The sequence below is a fragment of the Salvia hispanica genome, chromosome 5 (assembly GCF_023119035.1).
Source record: "Salvia hispanica cultivar TCC Black 2014 chromosome 5, UniMelb_Shisp_WGS_1.0, whole genome shotgun sequence".
Classification (NCBI taxonomy): Eukaryota; Viridiplantae; Streptophyta; class Magnoliopsida; order Lamiales; family Lamiaceae; genus Salvia; species Salvia hispanica.
The window spans coordinates 9,494,569-9,512,303 of NC_062969.1; the positions used below are offsets into that span (position 1 = coordinate 9,494,569).

General features: G+C 37.0%; 1 protein-coding gene across 3 annotated transcripts; it reads right to left on the reverse strand.

Annotated features, from left to right (window-relative positions):
- Nucleotides 1-3,130: 3,130 nt before the first annotated feature.
- Nucleotides 3,131-12,767, reverse strand: LOC125188744 (kinesin-like protein KIN-7D, mitochondrial). 3 transcript variants are annotated; one of them, XM_048085773.1, is made up of 25 exons: nt 11,986-12,767; nt 11,755-11,852; nt 11,451-11,540; nt 11,186-11,238; nt 10,601-10,666; nt 10,413-10,466; nt 10,056-10,115; nt 9,657-9,735; nt 8,785-8,852; nt 8,426-8,482; nt 8,208-8,312; nt 8,015-8,119; nt 7,641-7,748; nt 7,417-7,548; nt 7,079-7,261; nt 6,640-6,861; nt 6,156-6,296; nt 5,905-6,024; nt 5,761-5,811; nt 5,569-5,616; nt 5,076-5,222; nt 4,255-4,995; nt 3,929-4,058; nt 3,730-3,843; nt 3,131-3,618 (listed from the first exon to the last, which is right to left on the reverse strand). In XM_048085773.1, the coding sequence occupies exons 1-24, from the start codon at nt 12,309-12,311 to the stop codon at nt 3,761-3,763; spliced, it is 3,267 nt and encodes a 1,088-aa protein (XP_047941730.1). In that variant the 5' UTR covers nt 12,312-12,767; the 3' UTR covers nt 3,131-3,618; nt 3,730-3,760. The 3 variants fall into 3 exon arrangements, with proteins under 3 accessions (XP_047941730.1, XP_047941731.1, XP_047941732.1); XM_048085774.1 differs by having other exon boundaries at nt 4,255-4,983; nt 11,986-12,766; XM_048085775.1 differs by lacking the exon at nt 6,640-6,861 and having other exon boundaries at nt 11,986-12,766.
- Nucleotides 12,768-17,735: the final 4,968 nt, after the last annotated feature.

The window sequence follows — 17,735 nt, forward strand, 5'->3', positions numbered from 1 at the left end:
AAGTCCTATAAGACTAATTGGCTTGCCATCTGGTGTCTTATTAGGCAACCTGGCCTTATCTCTTGACTAATGAGCTTTAAAACTCTTTGGTGTCTTGAGAGGGCCTTGTAGGCTATGATGAAAGCAACACATGACCGTGGCTCTCCTCTATTTACCCAATTTAGTCCAAGGTGGAGTATGTGAAGTATGGTGGACTCTAATTGTGATTGGGCTTGATTAAGTTGGCTGGGCCGATTTAATTCAGAGGCCCAAGTGTTTATTGGTGACCCATGATTGGTTTTGGCCCAATAACTTAGAGGGATGCTCCGATGGCTGCCACGTGGATGCCTCACTCGGATCTTGGATGTTGGCCGTTGGATCTGTTGGTGTGTTAGTTTAGAGTCTGGTGACTCTTTGCTTTCTCTCATTCGATACCAGACTCTCTCTCTCTCTCTCTTGTGAGAGCTGCTTCTCTCTCTTCTCTCTCTTTGGATTCCGGCACCGATCGCCGGCCATCTTCTCCGATCTTCTGTTTCCCTCGTTGGTTCTCGGTTCTAGAGAGAATCATCGGTTTAGTTTCTGAGTGTGTGAGTCTTTGAGCATTCCTTCTCAGATCTAGGGTTTGTCCAACCTCTTCGTTGGATTCTTGAGAGATTGGAGGTTTCCTTGAGGGTTCTTGTGTTGTAGAGAAGAGCTCTGAGGTTGTTGTGAGTTTCCGTGTGACTGGGGTGGTCTCTTGTGTTGTAGCAGTCGGAGTATCCCTAGGGTTAGGGTTCGATTACTTCGCGGTGCTCCCTTGAGACTTGTTGGTGAAGATTGAGGAGGTCCTTGGCCCTGTGAAGTCGTGTGTGTGCGACCTGAGCCATATCCTAAATCTTCTGAACTTTGTTGCTTTTTCAATTTAGATCCGCAAGGATCTTGCATTTGATTACTAATCCTTCTACTTAGTGTGCAGGTGTTTAATCGGATCAAGCTTGTGGAGTCCAGCCTGGTTGAAGGCTTGGCTAGTAGCTAGGGTTACTGATTTGAACTCTCTGTACTAAGTGTATTTTGTAATCTTGCTATCTTGTAGCTATTGTTGTACTTGGCTTGTAATTTTTGAGATTAGCCATCTCAGAGATCAATCAATATAAAGAGGTCCCGGTAATTAGCGAATCCCGAGTGATCTGATCCCTACACCAGGGTTGCCGCCTTCTGAATCCATGTCGCCGTTGTTAGAGTCTTTGTCGAACGAACAACATCGTTATTAATTGCGTTGTTGAGCATCCCCACGCAATCGAAGTAAGAAAGGGTATAACTTTCAACCCAATTTTTCTATCAAAATGTTGCAAATTTAGATTTACAGGAATCACAAAGTCCTCAAAATTGGGTATGAAGGAACCTATGAACATGACTCCAATGGAATAAAATGCGAACGATAAAGAAAGAAGCGTCCTCTCTCTGTCGATCTCCCGTATGATATCATCGGCTATTGATTTGATATCATCAAATGTCCGACGAAGTAGGTTAAAATTCGCACGGTTAAATTCACATGGTGCTTTAAACTTGTATGCTCCAGCACATACTCATAGTGACCCTCGTATTATTCTATTAAAATGACTTGAAATCCGCACGATGTTTGCGACATGGCCGCGATGATGGACGATGGGTTTTGGTCGTCTGACATCATCATTTGACATCGTTTAGGGGTGAAAAAAATAATTTACTATTTTTTGGATTTATTTTTAATTTCCTACATGTTTCAACTTCTTAGACTTTATACTAATGTTATGTGAAATTCTATCGTCAGCATTGTCTTAAGCATGGTTAATAAATGGTCTGGACCTGATCAAGCTATATGTGCTTGAATACCGAAGAGGACGGGGACTGGCTTCAGCATCGGAATTACTGTTGGAAGAGTAGATAGTATTGAAAATTGTTATTCGGTTTCAATCTCGGTTTTGCTTTCAGCTTCGTCCCGCGCTGGGAAATCATAGAATGGTTGGAAGAGGCTGAGTACACCAGCCTTGAGGAAATCGAGTTTATCTCCGTTACGAGGGGATGCGCCGCCAACTCCGCCAGGAGAGTTGGAGGTGAAGGCGGCGTTCCTGAGTTAAATAGCCGAGAAGGCTACTTCATTGGTCGGCGAGCGGGCGGTTCAAGGCTGCTGCAACTTGATGTATACGCGTGTTGCTGGGAAGGCCAAGAAAGCTTTGGGCGATGTACGTGTGTGCGCCGACGGGGGGCATCCTTCCTCACGCTAGCCAACTCTGCGAGGAGTTTGAGGAACTCAAATCAAAATCCTGTAATGCAGTGAGAGAAGTTGAGAGGGAGCAAAAACAGCTTCATGTTTATAGATGGATCTCAAATAAGTTTCCCTTTTCCATGAGGATGTATAATCAAAATCATGTTTACGGAGGGAGCAAAATCATGTGATGCATGTGGATGTATAAAGTCTTTAATGGGAAATGGGAAATTTTATTTGAATAAAGTTTTTAATAGCTTGTGATTTTATTATTAGTAGGAAAAACTTGGACCATCTTATCTCATCAACCGATGAAATATATACAGTGCAATATATTACTCCCTCCGTCCTATAATAATTGACACTCTTATTGTGGGCACGGATTTTTAAAAATATAAAGAAAAGTTGATTAGAAAAGTTGATTGAATGTGAGACTCACTTTTTTATATTAATTTTATAATAAAATGCGAGTGAAGTGAGTTAGTGGAATGAAAAACTTATTTAATACTTATTGTAAAAATAAAGTGTGACAATTATTATGGGACGGACCAAAATGAGAAAGAGTGACTATTATTGTGAGATAAAGGAGGTAAATATTACTCCATCCGTCCCAGAGAAGTTGGCATACTTTGAAAATGGCACGGGATTTTAGGAGGTTTTGTTTTGTGTGTTAAATAGAGAGAGAAAATATAATTTTTACATTCATGTGAGAGAGAAATTTTTCTAAAAAGGGAAATGTGACATCTTTTGTGGTCAAACTAAAAAGGAAAGTGTGTCAACTTCTCTGAGACGGAGGGAGTACTATATAACAATGGTTGCAACAGCAATGCACATGTATCATAGATGGAAAAGTAGAAACCTGCAAATAAAAGGAAGTAGCAATAACAGTGGCTCCCAAAGCAGCTTATAATGGCTTCACAACAAGGCTTAAACATCATCACATGCAATTCTTTAATCTGGAACAATAATTTTGGATTTAATACCATTCATAACAAATCCGTGAAGAGGGAATATGGACATTAAAAATTGAAGTTGAAATTGCTTGTCATTATTGACAGTTTCATTCCTTTTTTTTCTTCCCTCACATCACATGATTTAGCAGCTACTTGGAGATTCAGCTACTTCTATTTATACAAAGGGAGCGCAAAATAAAATTAAGAATGTTCAGCATAAATAACGAGTTCCATTAAATGACCAAGTTTGTTTCTTCCACGGGCGGAGATTGTCCATGGAACTTATCTACCATGAGCTTACTCAGTAGTTTTCGCCTCAAGGGGGCTCGGGAAGCACAGTCCCTTTGTACAGAGGAAGAAACGGAGAGCGATAATTTTAGTTGAGTTCAATTACATACAGGTCGATCAATGAAAGAATAGAACCTGCGTTTTGCAGGTGAACATTGGAGAGAACTGTGATCCCTGCATGACCAATAAAATCAATCTTATAGTCATGGTAAGATAGATTTAGTAAGTAAATATGAGATAGTTGTTGAAATTAATGTGACGTGAAAAGGATGGTTTTTGCCTCACCTTATCTCCGAAGGATGGTTAACTTAGTTTATCAAGTAAAGGCAAAAATCCGATCACTGATGCTTGTTCGGCAAATAGGACATTCTGAGCAAGCAAGGGAACATGACTTGCATACTGCAATAATAGTAAAAATATTATAAATGGTTCACGGTTGAGCAAATCAAGCTTGTAACAGGATTTCAATCAGGAAATAACTCACAGCAAAAATGACGACATGGTAGAAGCATGGTAGCTGTAGGAGATTCAAAACAAACTTTACACACATGAGAATTTGCATCTCCATTCCCACTGTGTCGAAGCTCTTTCTCCTTCATCTCTTGCATTCGAGCCTTCACAGATTCAAAGAAAATGATAAGATCAAGTGATTTTGACCTTTTATAACAGAATATTTAGCAGAACTCATGCAGACATGCATATTTCTAGATTTTGCAAGTTTTTTTACAGAAAATAACAATATAGAAGAATTATAATTTAGCAGCCTTAAAACAACGTGCATGTTTAAAGAGTGAAGAAGCAATAATTCACCTTCAGGCGGACCACTAGTGGCTCTTCTTTGGCAACGACTGAACTTGTCATTGAGTTTTCTTGAGCTTGGCGATTCTGAAGGGGTGGATCTTTGTGATCACTGTCACTTTTTGCATCACCTAATTGGCCTGCATCTTCATTCTGAGTACCAATAACCTTTGTTTCTTGCGCAGAAGCAACCTCTTTCTTTAGACGAGCAACCAGTACCCACATGTTTGCCAGATCATTTTCTAGAGCAGCTTCCCTCTTCTTTGCCTCCTCAACCTTTTTCCTGTACTCGTCTTCCAAAATTTCCTTCTCAGCCAAGGCAGCCTCAAGGATGGCCTCGCGTTGCTTTCGGGCTTCTAACTCCATTTTTATATCCTCTGGGTCAAGATTCCACATGTCAAAATCATCATTAACCATTCCAGAAACTTCATTTGCTCTGCCAGAAACGCGACCTCTACGATTAGTTCTTTGAACATCATTGTGCTTGCGGTTACCACCATAACTGCCAGAACTTCTAGTGCTCAACTCACGAGCCACCTGCATTTCCTTCTCTAGTTTTGAATTCTGTAGCGACAGCTTGGTGACTTCACCAGCTAAGTTCTTTAGCTCTACTGCAGCAGCTGATGCTAGTTCCTTAGCGTAAGAAGCTTCCTCAGCTAGTTTCTGATTTTGTATGTGCAATCCGCTATTCTCCTCTAGAATTTGAACATGTTGTAATTTCAGCTTTTCAGTCTCCATTTCCTGATGGACCAGCTTCAGTTTGAGTCAAATGTCGAAAATCAAAACCCTTAAAATAAGTCCATGAATTTATCAAGGGTATAGAAAAAAATTACCTGCAACTGAACTTTTTTCTTCAACTCTTCAGTATATTCATCAGGGACACAATTCCCAGAAGTAGACGACTTATTGTCACTCGAAACAGAAGCTAATTGCTGCTCCAGCTGGAGAATCTTCTCTTCCAATTCCTTGATTTCTGCAGACTGATAGTAAAAGTAGAATAATTACCTTAAGTGGGCAGAACTACGACAACAAATAAGAGTACCTTCTTTTTCTAAAAATTTGGCAAGTGATGGAGATAATAAGTACTCCCTCCGTCCCAAAAAAGATGTCACACTTTCCTTTTTAGTTTGTCCCACAAAAGATGTCACATTTCCTCTTTTGGAAAAAGTTCCTTCTCACATCAATTATAAAATTATATTTTCTCTCACCACTTAATACACAAAATAACATCTCCTAAAATCCTGTGCCATTTCCCAAGTGTGACATCTTCTCTGGGACGGAGGGAGTAATAAATTGCAAAATTAATCACGGCAATGATAAGATTACCTTATTCTGAAGCTGTTCTTGAAGTACACGGTTGTCTGCAGATTTAATCTGTATTGCAAGACCAAGGAAGACTAAGAACCCAACAATTTTTCATTTATCATTTGAAAAGGCATGACAGAAAATGGCAAGTGATAGCAACTATTTGTGACACAAATAAATGCAATATAGCAACACGAGTAGAAGGAGAAAAACCTCAAGCTCAAAACCCGTCTCACTGCACTGTGCCATGAGCTTCGTAATGGTCTGTTGAGAAAAACAGGCCAAACAATTAATACCAAGCTAGTACTATCAAATAAGCACGGCATGAAACATTTAACTTAACATAAATAGAGAAACCTGTTGCATTTCAACCATTGATGCACTAGCAACTGAAGCTTCACCACTGTCAACTATTCGTTGTTCCAAAACTCTCATCTGCTTCCGCTTCTCTTGAATTTCACGCTCCAAGTTCTCAATCTGTGGTTAGGATGACAATTTTAGCAGTCCTAAAATTACTTCACAAATTACCCAAGCATACATATAGAAATTCACAATAAAAAAAAAAACAATGTCATTACCCATAATCTTGGAAATGAAATTAATATTACCTGCGATCTTGAGCTTTCAGGGTCGTTTGCAGACTGCTCTACTAGACGCTTTAGGGTGCTAGTGCTAAAAGCAATCTCTCCTGCAAGCATCTTCACTTGCTCCACCAGAAGGTCCATATGATCTGACATAGTCACCTCATCCTACAATTGGTAACAAATTAAAAGAAGAGAGCCGTTTAGATGTATTTAAACAAACTGATGCTCCTTCACTAGGGATCTAAAACTCAAACAAGAAGTTACTGCCGAAACTAACAAATGGTTATATGTAGAAAAAACGGACTTAGTATCATGACTAAGATTTTCAAAGGAGTTATAGTTTGGAGGAATGAAGAAAAATAGAGGACAGATTTTCAATACCAAATGACGTGATTGCTACATGTTTTCCTCTACAGATAATAGTATTGGCAAAACCTAGACATCTATTAGTTACACTTCAAAAAATTTAATGCAGACACAGTGTGTTAGGAGAGGAGTTAGAACATACTATAGGCAGTTTTGACGCACAGGAAGAACCACTAATAAGTTCACCCGCTCGAGTTGTTTCAGTTAAAGTACTGCCAGCTTGTGAAATATCATCATTCCACTTGCTGAATGATCTTCTATGTTTTAAATGATAAGCCTCTGATGAAATTATTAAAGCAGAAGAAGAATCTTTTTGATTCTCGCCATCAAGTTTAACAGAACCATCATGCAGAACATCCAACTTCTGTTAGACAAGAGAACAAGAATGGTAAATGAAAACAAGGCAAACTAATTTTCCTTCGAGGCCTATAGAACATATGAAAGTTGGCTGACCGTGACCCACTTGGAAGATCTAGCAATAGTCATAACAAGTCTTGATACTAGAATTTCATAATTTGACGCAACTTAAGTTGACTTCAATAAATTATAATAAACAGAAGAAAATATTCCACGCTACTTACATCATCCTCAGAAGCGGAAAGACTCCTTTGGTGAGAAGGTGTCTCACCCAATTGTCCAGGCATTGAATTTTTTGAGGAAACAAGTATTAACTTTGTTAACCTTTGAATTCTGCTCATTAGAGCTGACTTAGCTTCTTCTTCCTCCTCCAATCTCGATTGCATTTTGACTTGTCCTTCTTCCAACTGTGTAGCACACAACAGAGAGATCAATAAGCTAAGTGATTTTTCTTGATGTGCAACAGTAGAATAGGAACATGCTTTTAGCAATTTATTTTATCCACAACCCACACTGCTCAAAAATCTTCCAATATCCTAGATTACATGTATAGATACCGTACCTGCTGTTTTAGGACCAAAATTTCTTCATGGGGGACGCCAACGATCACTCCACTTCTGAGTTGATCGAGTTCCTCTTTGAGACATGATATTTCTCGTTGATACTTCTTGATCAGCGATTTCTCATCAATTATCTGATATATTAAAACAAATTGCCAATTCTGGGTCGGGATCCACTTTTTACAATAAAAAGAAGAATTTGACAATAATACACAGTTGATCTAACCTTATTACGTGAGGCATATATTTCAACACGCTTTGCCCTGCTTGCAAATTTTAGTGTGTTATGTGTTTCCTCCAAATTACTTGATGCAGGAGTAATTGTGCATATAAGCTTCAAAAAGTTAGAACTAGAGGTCAGAGGCAGTCGAATACAGTAAAATTAGAATGGAATGCACACACAAAAAGTAATAAAGTAAATGTTGAAAGAATTTGGAAGATCTATATTCATAGAGCATTAAAGCTTATAATGTAAAGATATCCAACAAGACAAAGAACCAATTAATGTCAAATAAGTTGAAGGTTGAGCGTTCTAGACAGCCTCTCATGAGATGCTTTATCAATAAAGTAAAAAATCATTAGCATTTAATATGAGCTCACCGAAACATGTCCATGCCCACTTAGCGAAGACTGCAAAAGTCGTGTAAGCTTTGAATCTCGGTAGGGAACATGTGCCGCTTTCCCTTCACTAAGTTTCCCAATCACCTTCGCATCAGAAAGGATAACCAAATCAAAACAGACAAAAATAGATGAAAAATAATTTATATGATAACCAATAAAGACAAGTACTCACAGATCCAAGTGTTAGAAGACTTTTATTTATGTAAGATCCTTCTTTTCTCCGTAGACCAGTTGTTTCTGTTTTTGAGCTCTCAGATCCAGCTAAATCGATTAGGTTCTAAAGAAATAAGACCAAACAAAGCATGAAAACTTTTTCATGATTTAATCTAATTCACTATGATTAACAACAGTCTTATTTTTCATATTCATTGATAAGGTAAACATTCATACCAATTGTGAGAATATAACTCCATCATAGTCATCTCCATGTGCACTACTTTCGATCATCTGTAGTATAAAAGGACCATTTTCAAATGTAGGAGATTGAAATTAAATGTACTGAAGACATAAGAACGACGAAAATGGGATGAAATGAAATATTAAGGAAAAGTTGCAGAATGTAGACACAAATACAAAACAGGACACAATTGGAAAGGGGTAAAAGAGTATTGTCAAAAGAAAATTGAAGTACCAAAGGGATCACCGCGAAAGATGCCTTCACGAGAATAGTAGAGAAGAGGCACCATTTTATTGCAATAACTACTATAAATGACAATGAGGGCAATTAAGGGAAAGTAGAAAAGGCATACCAACGTAAATATCGTATGACTACGGCTGCTGAATAGGTTGAAATTATTTGATCCAACATGACGATGTTCTGCCATGACATAACAATAAATATCAAACTATTGTACCATATATTTTAGTAGAAAATAAGTTAAACTGGACATATTTATGTGTTTCGTCGTTACTACAATGTTAGAAGTGTAGGGATATTTTACATTAGTTTTAAGTTATAAAGACAAAATTAACTCTACGAATGAGCCGTTTACTCTTATTGCAATTTGCAATCCTTTATGTATTGCCAATATGAGAGACAATAAATAATATCAATCATCAATGTGTTAGAGCTCGTAGCATACATAGAGAAAATTCCATTTTAGTGGCTACTCTATCAATTTTGGACAATCTCCTCATTGAATTGTTTTAGTGGATACTCTGTCAATTTTAGTCCAAGTTCATGTGTTCCTACTCTGTCAATTTTAGTCTGAGTTCGTGCATTTCTACTTCAAATGTTGAAAGTGTTTAGCAAGTACAAAACCTACTGCCGTAAAATTGAGTAAATAAATAGTTTTGGTGCCCAGCAAATTTTGGCTGAAAGTAAAAGTGACTATTGTTGAATCCTTCTACTGGTTCTTTTACTTCGGGCCATATCTATTTCAAACAAATGATAAATGCTTGAGATATACCAAAGTTTTTCGACAGAAAAAGAAATGCTCAATTTAGAACACCAATACATAATTAGTGTCGATTTGAAAAATGGGATAGCATAAAGAGGGAGGAAGAAAGGGGGTTGGTTGAAGCTTTTCCTCAGTAAAAGTGAGGGTTGGTTTCATTGAAGAGTTAATATGGAAACCAGTAGGAAGATGTATTTTCCTAACAGAAACACTGTGGCAGATACCTTCTCCAGCAGCAATAAATGAAAGAGCATGTCCAGGAGACAAAACAACTTCCTCTTTAATGCCCTCAACATAAGTCCCCTGCACATATTCAGCAAAAGAAAACAAATCAGCAGTCCATGTGAAGTACAAAGGAGTGCTGGTCCAACAGAAAGGTGTGTCACAGCAGTTTCAGCAGGGTGATAAAATTGGTTCAATTGATCAAGTTCTAATTTTTTGAATCCAGTTCAGCTTATTCTAAATAATATCAGTTGCAAATGCTCAACAAGGACAATCATCTGAATTTGCGCTAACATCTAGCTGAGGATAAACAATCAACTCCGCTCCCATATTGCCAACATGCAGCTTATAGCGTAAAAGCAAATATGACAGGAAGAAAGGACAATTATAGAGTAAAAAACCTGTGCATCCTCTCTGACACGCAAATTTTGACCAGTTGGATCCAGCAAGTCATTAATCACCTGGTAGCATAGATATCAAAAGACACGGGTCACAAAAATTGGAACATAAGATAATCCAAATGAGCCAGTTGGGCTAGATTCTTTGAACTAGAAATTGGTAGCATATAAATTCAGTAAAACATAGGCGCCATGCTAGAAATTTTAAAGGCAGTGACTCTTTTCAATAACTTAATAAGGGATGTGCTCATCAAACGTGAATAACAATTAGATAAACTAAGATGTGTAGAGCAAAAATGAGTCTTCTGCCCCACATCCATGGTGCATTATCAAATGTAGAATACATAATCTAGAACTGACCTCATTATAGATTTCGAGATATGACACCCGAAGTAAGAATTCGCGACCTGGAGTCTGATAAGACATTAAAATTAGTCATCCATGTATCCATAACAAGATTGCTCATAGACAAAAATAAATTCGGTCTGTATTAAATATGCAATAAATGAAGCTATTCGAAACATGTAGAAGAGGACAAGCAAACTTACATCTTGGATCATGCTAAAGACGTCCTTTATAGCCAATGGTATTATGCCAGGAGAATCATGATCCCCCTGATAAGATATGGATACAACAGTGAGATCAGCTAAGTCAGTTTCGCTCTGAAACAAAACCTCTAAACTCACTTGGGAGCTCAGGATATGTATTAAGCAAGGAACCAGATGGTACATAAACATCTCATCTTCAACACTAAATGTATATTGCGACATAATTTGAGTTGCTAGGTTTAGATATTATTACTGCTTAAGGAATGTACACCATATACAAGTATTAAGAATTTGTACCATTTAATACACTGAAATAACAAGCCCATGTTGATGATTCGTGACAAAATAGGATGTTAAACATTTTATGCACCAAGCATTGGTCATGATATTATTTGTTCAAGATAATTAATGAAACACGTGTTAACTAGGATAATAACATTAACCATTCTCTTACAGTTTAACGACATTCCATGCATTCAGTTTTCTCGCAACTCCCAACTTTATTAGTGATTTATAGCATCTCTCTATCACGAGTAGTAGACAAAACATCAATAAGGATGCATCATAATGAAGGATTTAACTTACATGCATAGTATGTGTCTTTCCACTGCTAGTAACACCATAAGCAAATACAGTCCCTGCACAACCACTCAACAAGTATCAGTTTGCACACCCTATGAGTACAAGCAGTGAATCAGTCGTAACTGAAATTTGAATGATCGTTAAAATAAGAGAATCAGAGCTTGAGCCAGTTTCAACAGGTACTAATATGAAATTCAACAGTCCCCAACTTGGGTTTAATTATAATCAAAATAAGCAGCCATTGCGTTGAGAACCATGTTTAGCATACCATTTATGCCCTCCATTGCAGACTTAACTACAGGTCGAGCAGCTACTTCATATACTTCTTCAGTGATCGTATCAGGCCCAAATACTCTGTCTGTCAAAGATAGTTAAAAAACAGCATAATTGAAGAAATTAGATATCAATGGTAATCCAACTAATTTAGAAACTAGATAGCATACAACCAATGCTATCACATTATTCAATCTTTCAATAGCTAGGTGTTGAACACGAATTCCAGTTCATCCAATATAGAATTCTGATTATACTCAAAGTAAGATAGAATATGCAAAAGATGGAAAGAATAATACCAAATGCATAGGCAGTCATCGGATTATACTCATTTCGCACAATGTTATCGTCATCTGTATACCAAGCAATCTCATCCCCTCTCTGATATTCCCGATCACTGTCACCAAATCGAAAATGCAAAATAAATTCAAAATTCGATACTCTTATATTCTGCCCTAGCTTTAAAAATCCCCTAATATGAAACATCGAGAATCAGTCAAAGTCAGATCTATCATGAAGTTCAAATGCACCTCAAAGGCCGAAATCTAATCGTCACCGAAATGCTATCCCCCGATCTCGAAGTAGAATTATCTGGTTCGCTAATCAGCTGGTCATCCACCGATGGGTAACTCACCGGCGTCTGGTCCAGCGGATAATCCCCTCTACTCTGTCCCGGCATCGCGGATCTAGCTCCGTAACCATCCCCGTGAAACGACGTCACCGAAGAAGAGCACGACCGCGTCATTAACCGACTGTTCATCAGCGACGATGTAGACGACGTCGACGAGTACGGACTCGTCGGTTTCTGATACTGAAACGGTGAACTGTTCCTTCCTCGAGAAGATGAGCTCGCCATCACTCCACACAAAAGGGGGAAAAGCAACGAAAAGAAATCGCACCACTCCGTTCGATCAGTTGCTTTAGTTCCAGCATTGCGTATGCGTATGCATACCTACAGATTAAAAAATTGGGGGAAAAAGGATGATGAGGAAGAAGAAGAATGTGTCAGAAATCACGTGGTGCGAGCTCGCAAAGCGAACGACATTGTTCGATTCTCTTTTCCGGATTTGTTGTCGCTTTCTCTCAGCGGAAAATGCTGTGTGTCAATGAAGCTTGAGCCGAGATATATAAATGGATATGTAATTATTCACACACACACACGTATGGGTGCGTGGGGAAAGGTAAGCAGCGAGATAGCTTCTTTTCTTCTCCTTAAAGACAAAGACGACTAGTAGAGAGAGAGAGAAGAGAGCTTGTAGAGAGAGGGGAGAGATGGAGAGCGCGAGAAGAGGGGGGAGGTGGACTGGTGAGAAGTGAAAACGACTCGAGGGTTTTTTAATTTTATGTATTCTTACAATTTTTAAAATTTAAATGAATTCCATTATTTTATGGTGTGCGAGGCTCCAGGTTGGAAATTCTGCCTAAAAAGGAAATATATTTACTGTACTACACGGCCAGCGCACTGTACAACGCAACGTTCAAATTAGGGGAAACCGGCAATCGGCGGGATTGTGACCGGCGCTGAACGCCGGAATATTTTTAATATTTGAATTCATCGAATGAAAAAATGAGCGGGAATAACAGTGGCAATAGCTGCATAGGACAGAGTAAAAATTGTCAGTGCTCAATTTAATGTATTGGAGTAACAAAAAACCCACCGGCCAATTAGCCACGCCGCACGCGCTTACCGGTTAGTTGAGTGCACGCGCGGACAGATTCCTTCGGTTGCCGGTGACGGATTTGTATGGAGCATCTATTAATGGTAATTTGCCAAAAAAATAATCAGGAGCTCAAGCTGTGTTGGCATATTTAATTCTTCCTTTTAGTTTTGGTGAGATATTTTTTTTGGTGATTTTCCCTTCTGTTTTCTTCATCGACTTTTATTGGGAACCTTTATTGGTGAGCAACACTGTTTCTGCCCCAACAGAAAATAAAAATAATTGTTTCGTCCTCTTTCAATTATTTATTTTACTCCATATGAATATTGTAACCAGGTGCATCATTTTTCAAAATCAAATAAAATAAAGTCACATGTGATGTTGGCTTGCTAATGTTTTTCAAGAATCGCATGCTCTATGTATATAATACTAGTAGCTACTATCAATTAAATGAGACCATTACAGCATTTTGCAAGGTAAAACATATTAGACTCCGTTTTATAGTAACAGAGTTTAGGATTTCATAGTAATACGGTTATTTTACTATTTTGGTATGTTCCATAGTAATAGAGTCATTTCCTTTTTTAGAGCATCTATAGTGGCAATAGGTCAGCCATAGACCAGCCACATCATCAGTACTATTAAAAAAACAACTAAATTTATGGAATTAAACACAAAATATGGAATTAAATTTACCACACATATACGGGAAAATTCGTTCATTTTATTTAAATAAAAAAAAGTACATTAACTAAAAATAAAAAAAATTACATAATAAAAAAAAATCGAGCTTCCACACACGAGCCCCCGCCCCACTCTACTCCTCGTCGCCGTCGCCGCCGTCCTCGCCGTCACCCCGGACCCCGGCATCTGAGCCCGCGTCTGATCCCCCCAACCTGTGCCGCGGCGGTATCCAAATCGACCCGCATACTCTCAAGCATTGAGTGAAGAAACATCTTCTCCACAGGGTTAGTTGACTCCCTCCATTCAGCTAAGATCTTATGCATCTGTTTACGCGTTTGTTGACGCGCGGAGAAGGCGAGCTCGGCTGTCGACTTGCCAGCAGGGGGGATGCCGACTGGACCTCCCCTAGCTGCCTGTTGCGCCCTCCTCAGACCAATCGGGCGAGTGCGGCGAGCGAAGGATGGAGGGGACGGGAACTCCTGGACATCCTCGGGGAGGTCGTGGGAACCGCCGCTGCTGCCGCTGTAATCACCGGCATAGTTCAGCCGCTGCTTCTTCAGCCAGGCAGCATTGACACCCGCCCGGAACTTCTCGGAATCCATCAGCACCAGATACACTACAAAAAACTGACGGTTTACCAGCGAAAATTAGTAGCAGATAATGTATGTTGCTGTTAGTAGCGGATTGGCAACGGAATGTTCACTGGTAATTTTACAAGCGGAATTAGTGGCAAATTTATGATGGATTTTGATGCATCCATCATGCGTCATAATTAGCAGCGTATATAGCAACGGATTGATGGTCACTGGTAGGTAACAACGAACAAATGTTGTTGGTAATAAATTACCAACAATATTGCAGCGGATTGATATTCACTAGTAAATAGCAACAAACAAATGTCATTGGTAAAAAATTACCAACGAAATTACAACGGAATAATATTAACTAGTAAGTAGCAACAGACAAATGTCGTTGGTACTAAATTATCAAGAGATTAGCAACGATGAACGATTTGCGACTATTTAGCAATGAAAAAAATGCTGCTAGTAATAAATTACCAACAAATTAGCAACAGAATATGGCTCGTGAGTAGTTATTAGCTGACAAATTTCGCTGGCAATAAATTACCAATGGATTAGCAACGTGAAGTGGTCCGCTAGTGATTATCAACGGACAAATGCCGCTGGTAAAAAAATAAAGCACTAGTAGAGATTGGTCCGTGGGAATTAGTAGCGAAGAAATTTCGTTTGTAATATTTTTCTCTTCAATGAAGAAATAAATAGACACATATAATCTAAACACAATTTTGGAGCCAGATATTAATACTCCCTCCGTCCCAGAAAGATTGTCTCAGTTCATTTTTTGCACTCGTTTTGCAAAAATAATAATAAATAGATAAAGTTGAAAGAGAGTAAAATAAGAGAAAGAATAACGTAGGTAAGACTATTCTCTACATTATTCTTTCTTTTACTTTACTCACTCTCTACTTTAACTATTTATTATTATTTTTGTAAAACGAGTGTGAAAAAGGAAATGGGACAATCTTTCTGGGACGGATATTAATAATTATTTTAACAAAAAGTTGTAAAATATTAATTAATAATTACTCTAAGTTAAATTATTATCTGCATTTATTTTATTATAAATTATAAAATAATAATAATAAATCTCATGACATTGCTATCGTCGCTAACGAAATTTATATTATGAAATCTATTACTCCCTCCGTCTGCGATTAGGAGTCCTGGTCACTTTTGCGCACCTATTTTGTAAAAATGATAAAAAATAGTTAAAGTGGAGAAATGGTAAAGTAAAAAAGAGAATAATGTTGAGAAGACTCTTGTCAGCATTATTCTCTCTCTTACTTTACCATTTCTCCACTTTAACTATTTTTTTTTTATTTTTATAAAATGGGTGCGCAAAAGTGACCGGGACTCCTAATCGTGGACGGAGGGAGTATTATCTCCGTTTTTAAAAAAATAGAAACTTTGGAAATAACAGGAGTTTTAATGCAAAATTAATAAAGTAAGAAAGATGAATAGAAAAAATGGATAAAGTAAGAGAAATGAGGAGAAAAAAGTAGTGAAATTATTGTTAGTGGACTGTCGGGTCCATTTTCTAAAATGGAAATTTTCTATTAAAACACAGACCAAAAAAGAAAGTATTTTTATTTTTAGGAATAAGGAACTATTTTATTTAACTATGAGTTCTTCATTCTTATTCTTTATATTTACTGAAACTTCTTGAATAAAACTAGTAAGATAGTTTGGTCTATATATTATCTTATTCATAATGACCAAATACTATATCTTTTATTAATATTTATGAAAATTGTAAATCTCAACTTTTTTTTATAATATAATTTCTTTGCTAAATCTTAATCCAAAATTATTGATGTTTATAACTAAAATTAAGTTATCATTATTTTTTAGTTTTTATTTTTTATTTGAGTTAACTATTATTTATAAACTTTGTATTCCATTATTTGATTTTTAGTTTTCTGTCCATGAACTTGTAACAAAATGAGTTTACAAATAACTTTTTAATTATGTAGTAATAGACTCTTATTGTATTTTAAAATAATCACACAATTAAACTAATAACATATAAAAAAGTAGACGAAAGAAAAAGTATCCTAAAACTACATAGTTTGTTCAAAAACAGCACATCTGAATACAACTTAGCATTGTTGTATTCTATTTTTCTAATTTTAATTATTTGCTAATTATTAGTGTACTTTTATCTATCTTGTTTAATCTAGTAAATAAATATAAATATAAAACAAAAATAAAGATGAAAAAAAGAAAAGGAAGTAAAGATAACCGTGCAACCTAATTAGCTAGGTGACCCAATTCTATGGCCCACTAAAATAATGATAAAACGGAGTATTAGTAGATATTTGGAACCCTAATGTGCCGTTGTTTTTCTTCTCCCTATTCATTGTAGTTGGTTTCCTTCCTCTCCGCTGCCGCAGCTTCTGCCGCCTCCCTCACTGGTTTTCGCCGACCTTCTAAACCTTCCTCTCACGGTTCTATCTCTCCCTAATGTTGCTTCTAATTTTGCTAAAGCATTATATTATATATATATATAAATGTTCTTGTGAATTTTGATTGCTTTATATGAATATCATACCCATGTGGTTGTGAATTTAGATTGCTTTTGTCCTTTTGTTGATTAAGAAGAAATTTACACTTTTTAATTTAAGTTTGGGGATCAGTAGTAACATGCCTCAATCCTAGTTTGTGATTTTAAGTCTGGGTCCATATTAACATTAATAAGTTGGAGTACTATATTTGTTCAACTTATATTAGTGAAGTTGACGAGACTTAGCATTTTCTACTATATTTGTTCAAGATAAGTATGCTGCACTTGAGGATGTCAACAAGAATTATGGAGGTTCATCATCTGTCACAGCAAAAGCTACGAAGTTGGTAAGTGTGGTGTATATAAAAATTCTTATAGTAGATTTATTATTTGTAGTAATGTTAGTCTTATTATATTTTTTGATAAATAGGCGGTGGAAAAAGGTGTTCCTATCGGTGACTATGTATGACTCGTTCATGGGCACAACACAAGAAGTGAAGACTATAAAAGAGAGGATCGACCAGTACATGATTTTGTAGAATTAGGAGATTGACAGCCGTTTTTTTCTTAATCTGTTAAGAAGTTTAGCCATCATGTTTTTTTTTAAGAATACATTATTAGTTTATCAATTACTACTATATTATTTTTGTCTACAAATTGATGTTATTTATTTGATAATTTGTTGGTTTGTTGGGACCAATTTGTTGTAATTGGATAAGCAAACAAACAATTAAAAAAAGATATGTATTTAATTTATTAACGGAATGTCAATCTGTGATTTTTTAAAGAATACTACATCAGAGGCGATTTGAGTTTGTTGCTACTTCGTTGCTAATAAATAATAGCAACAAACG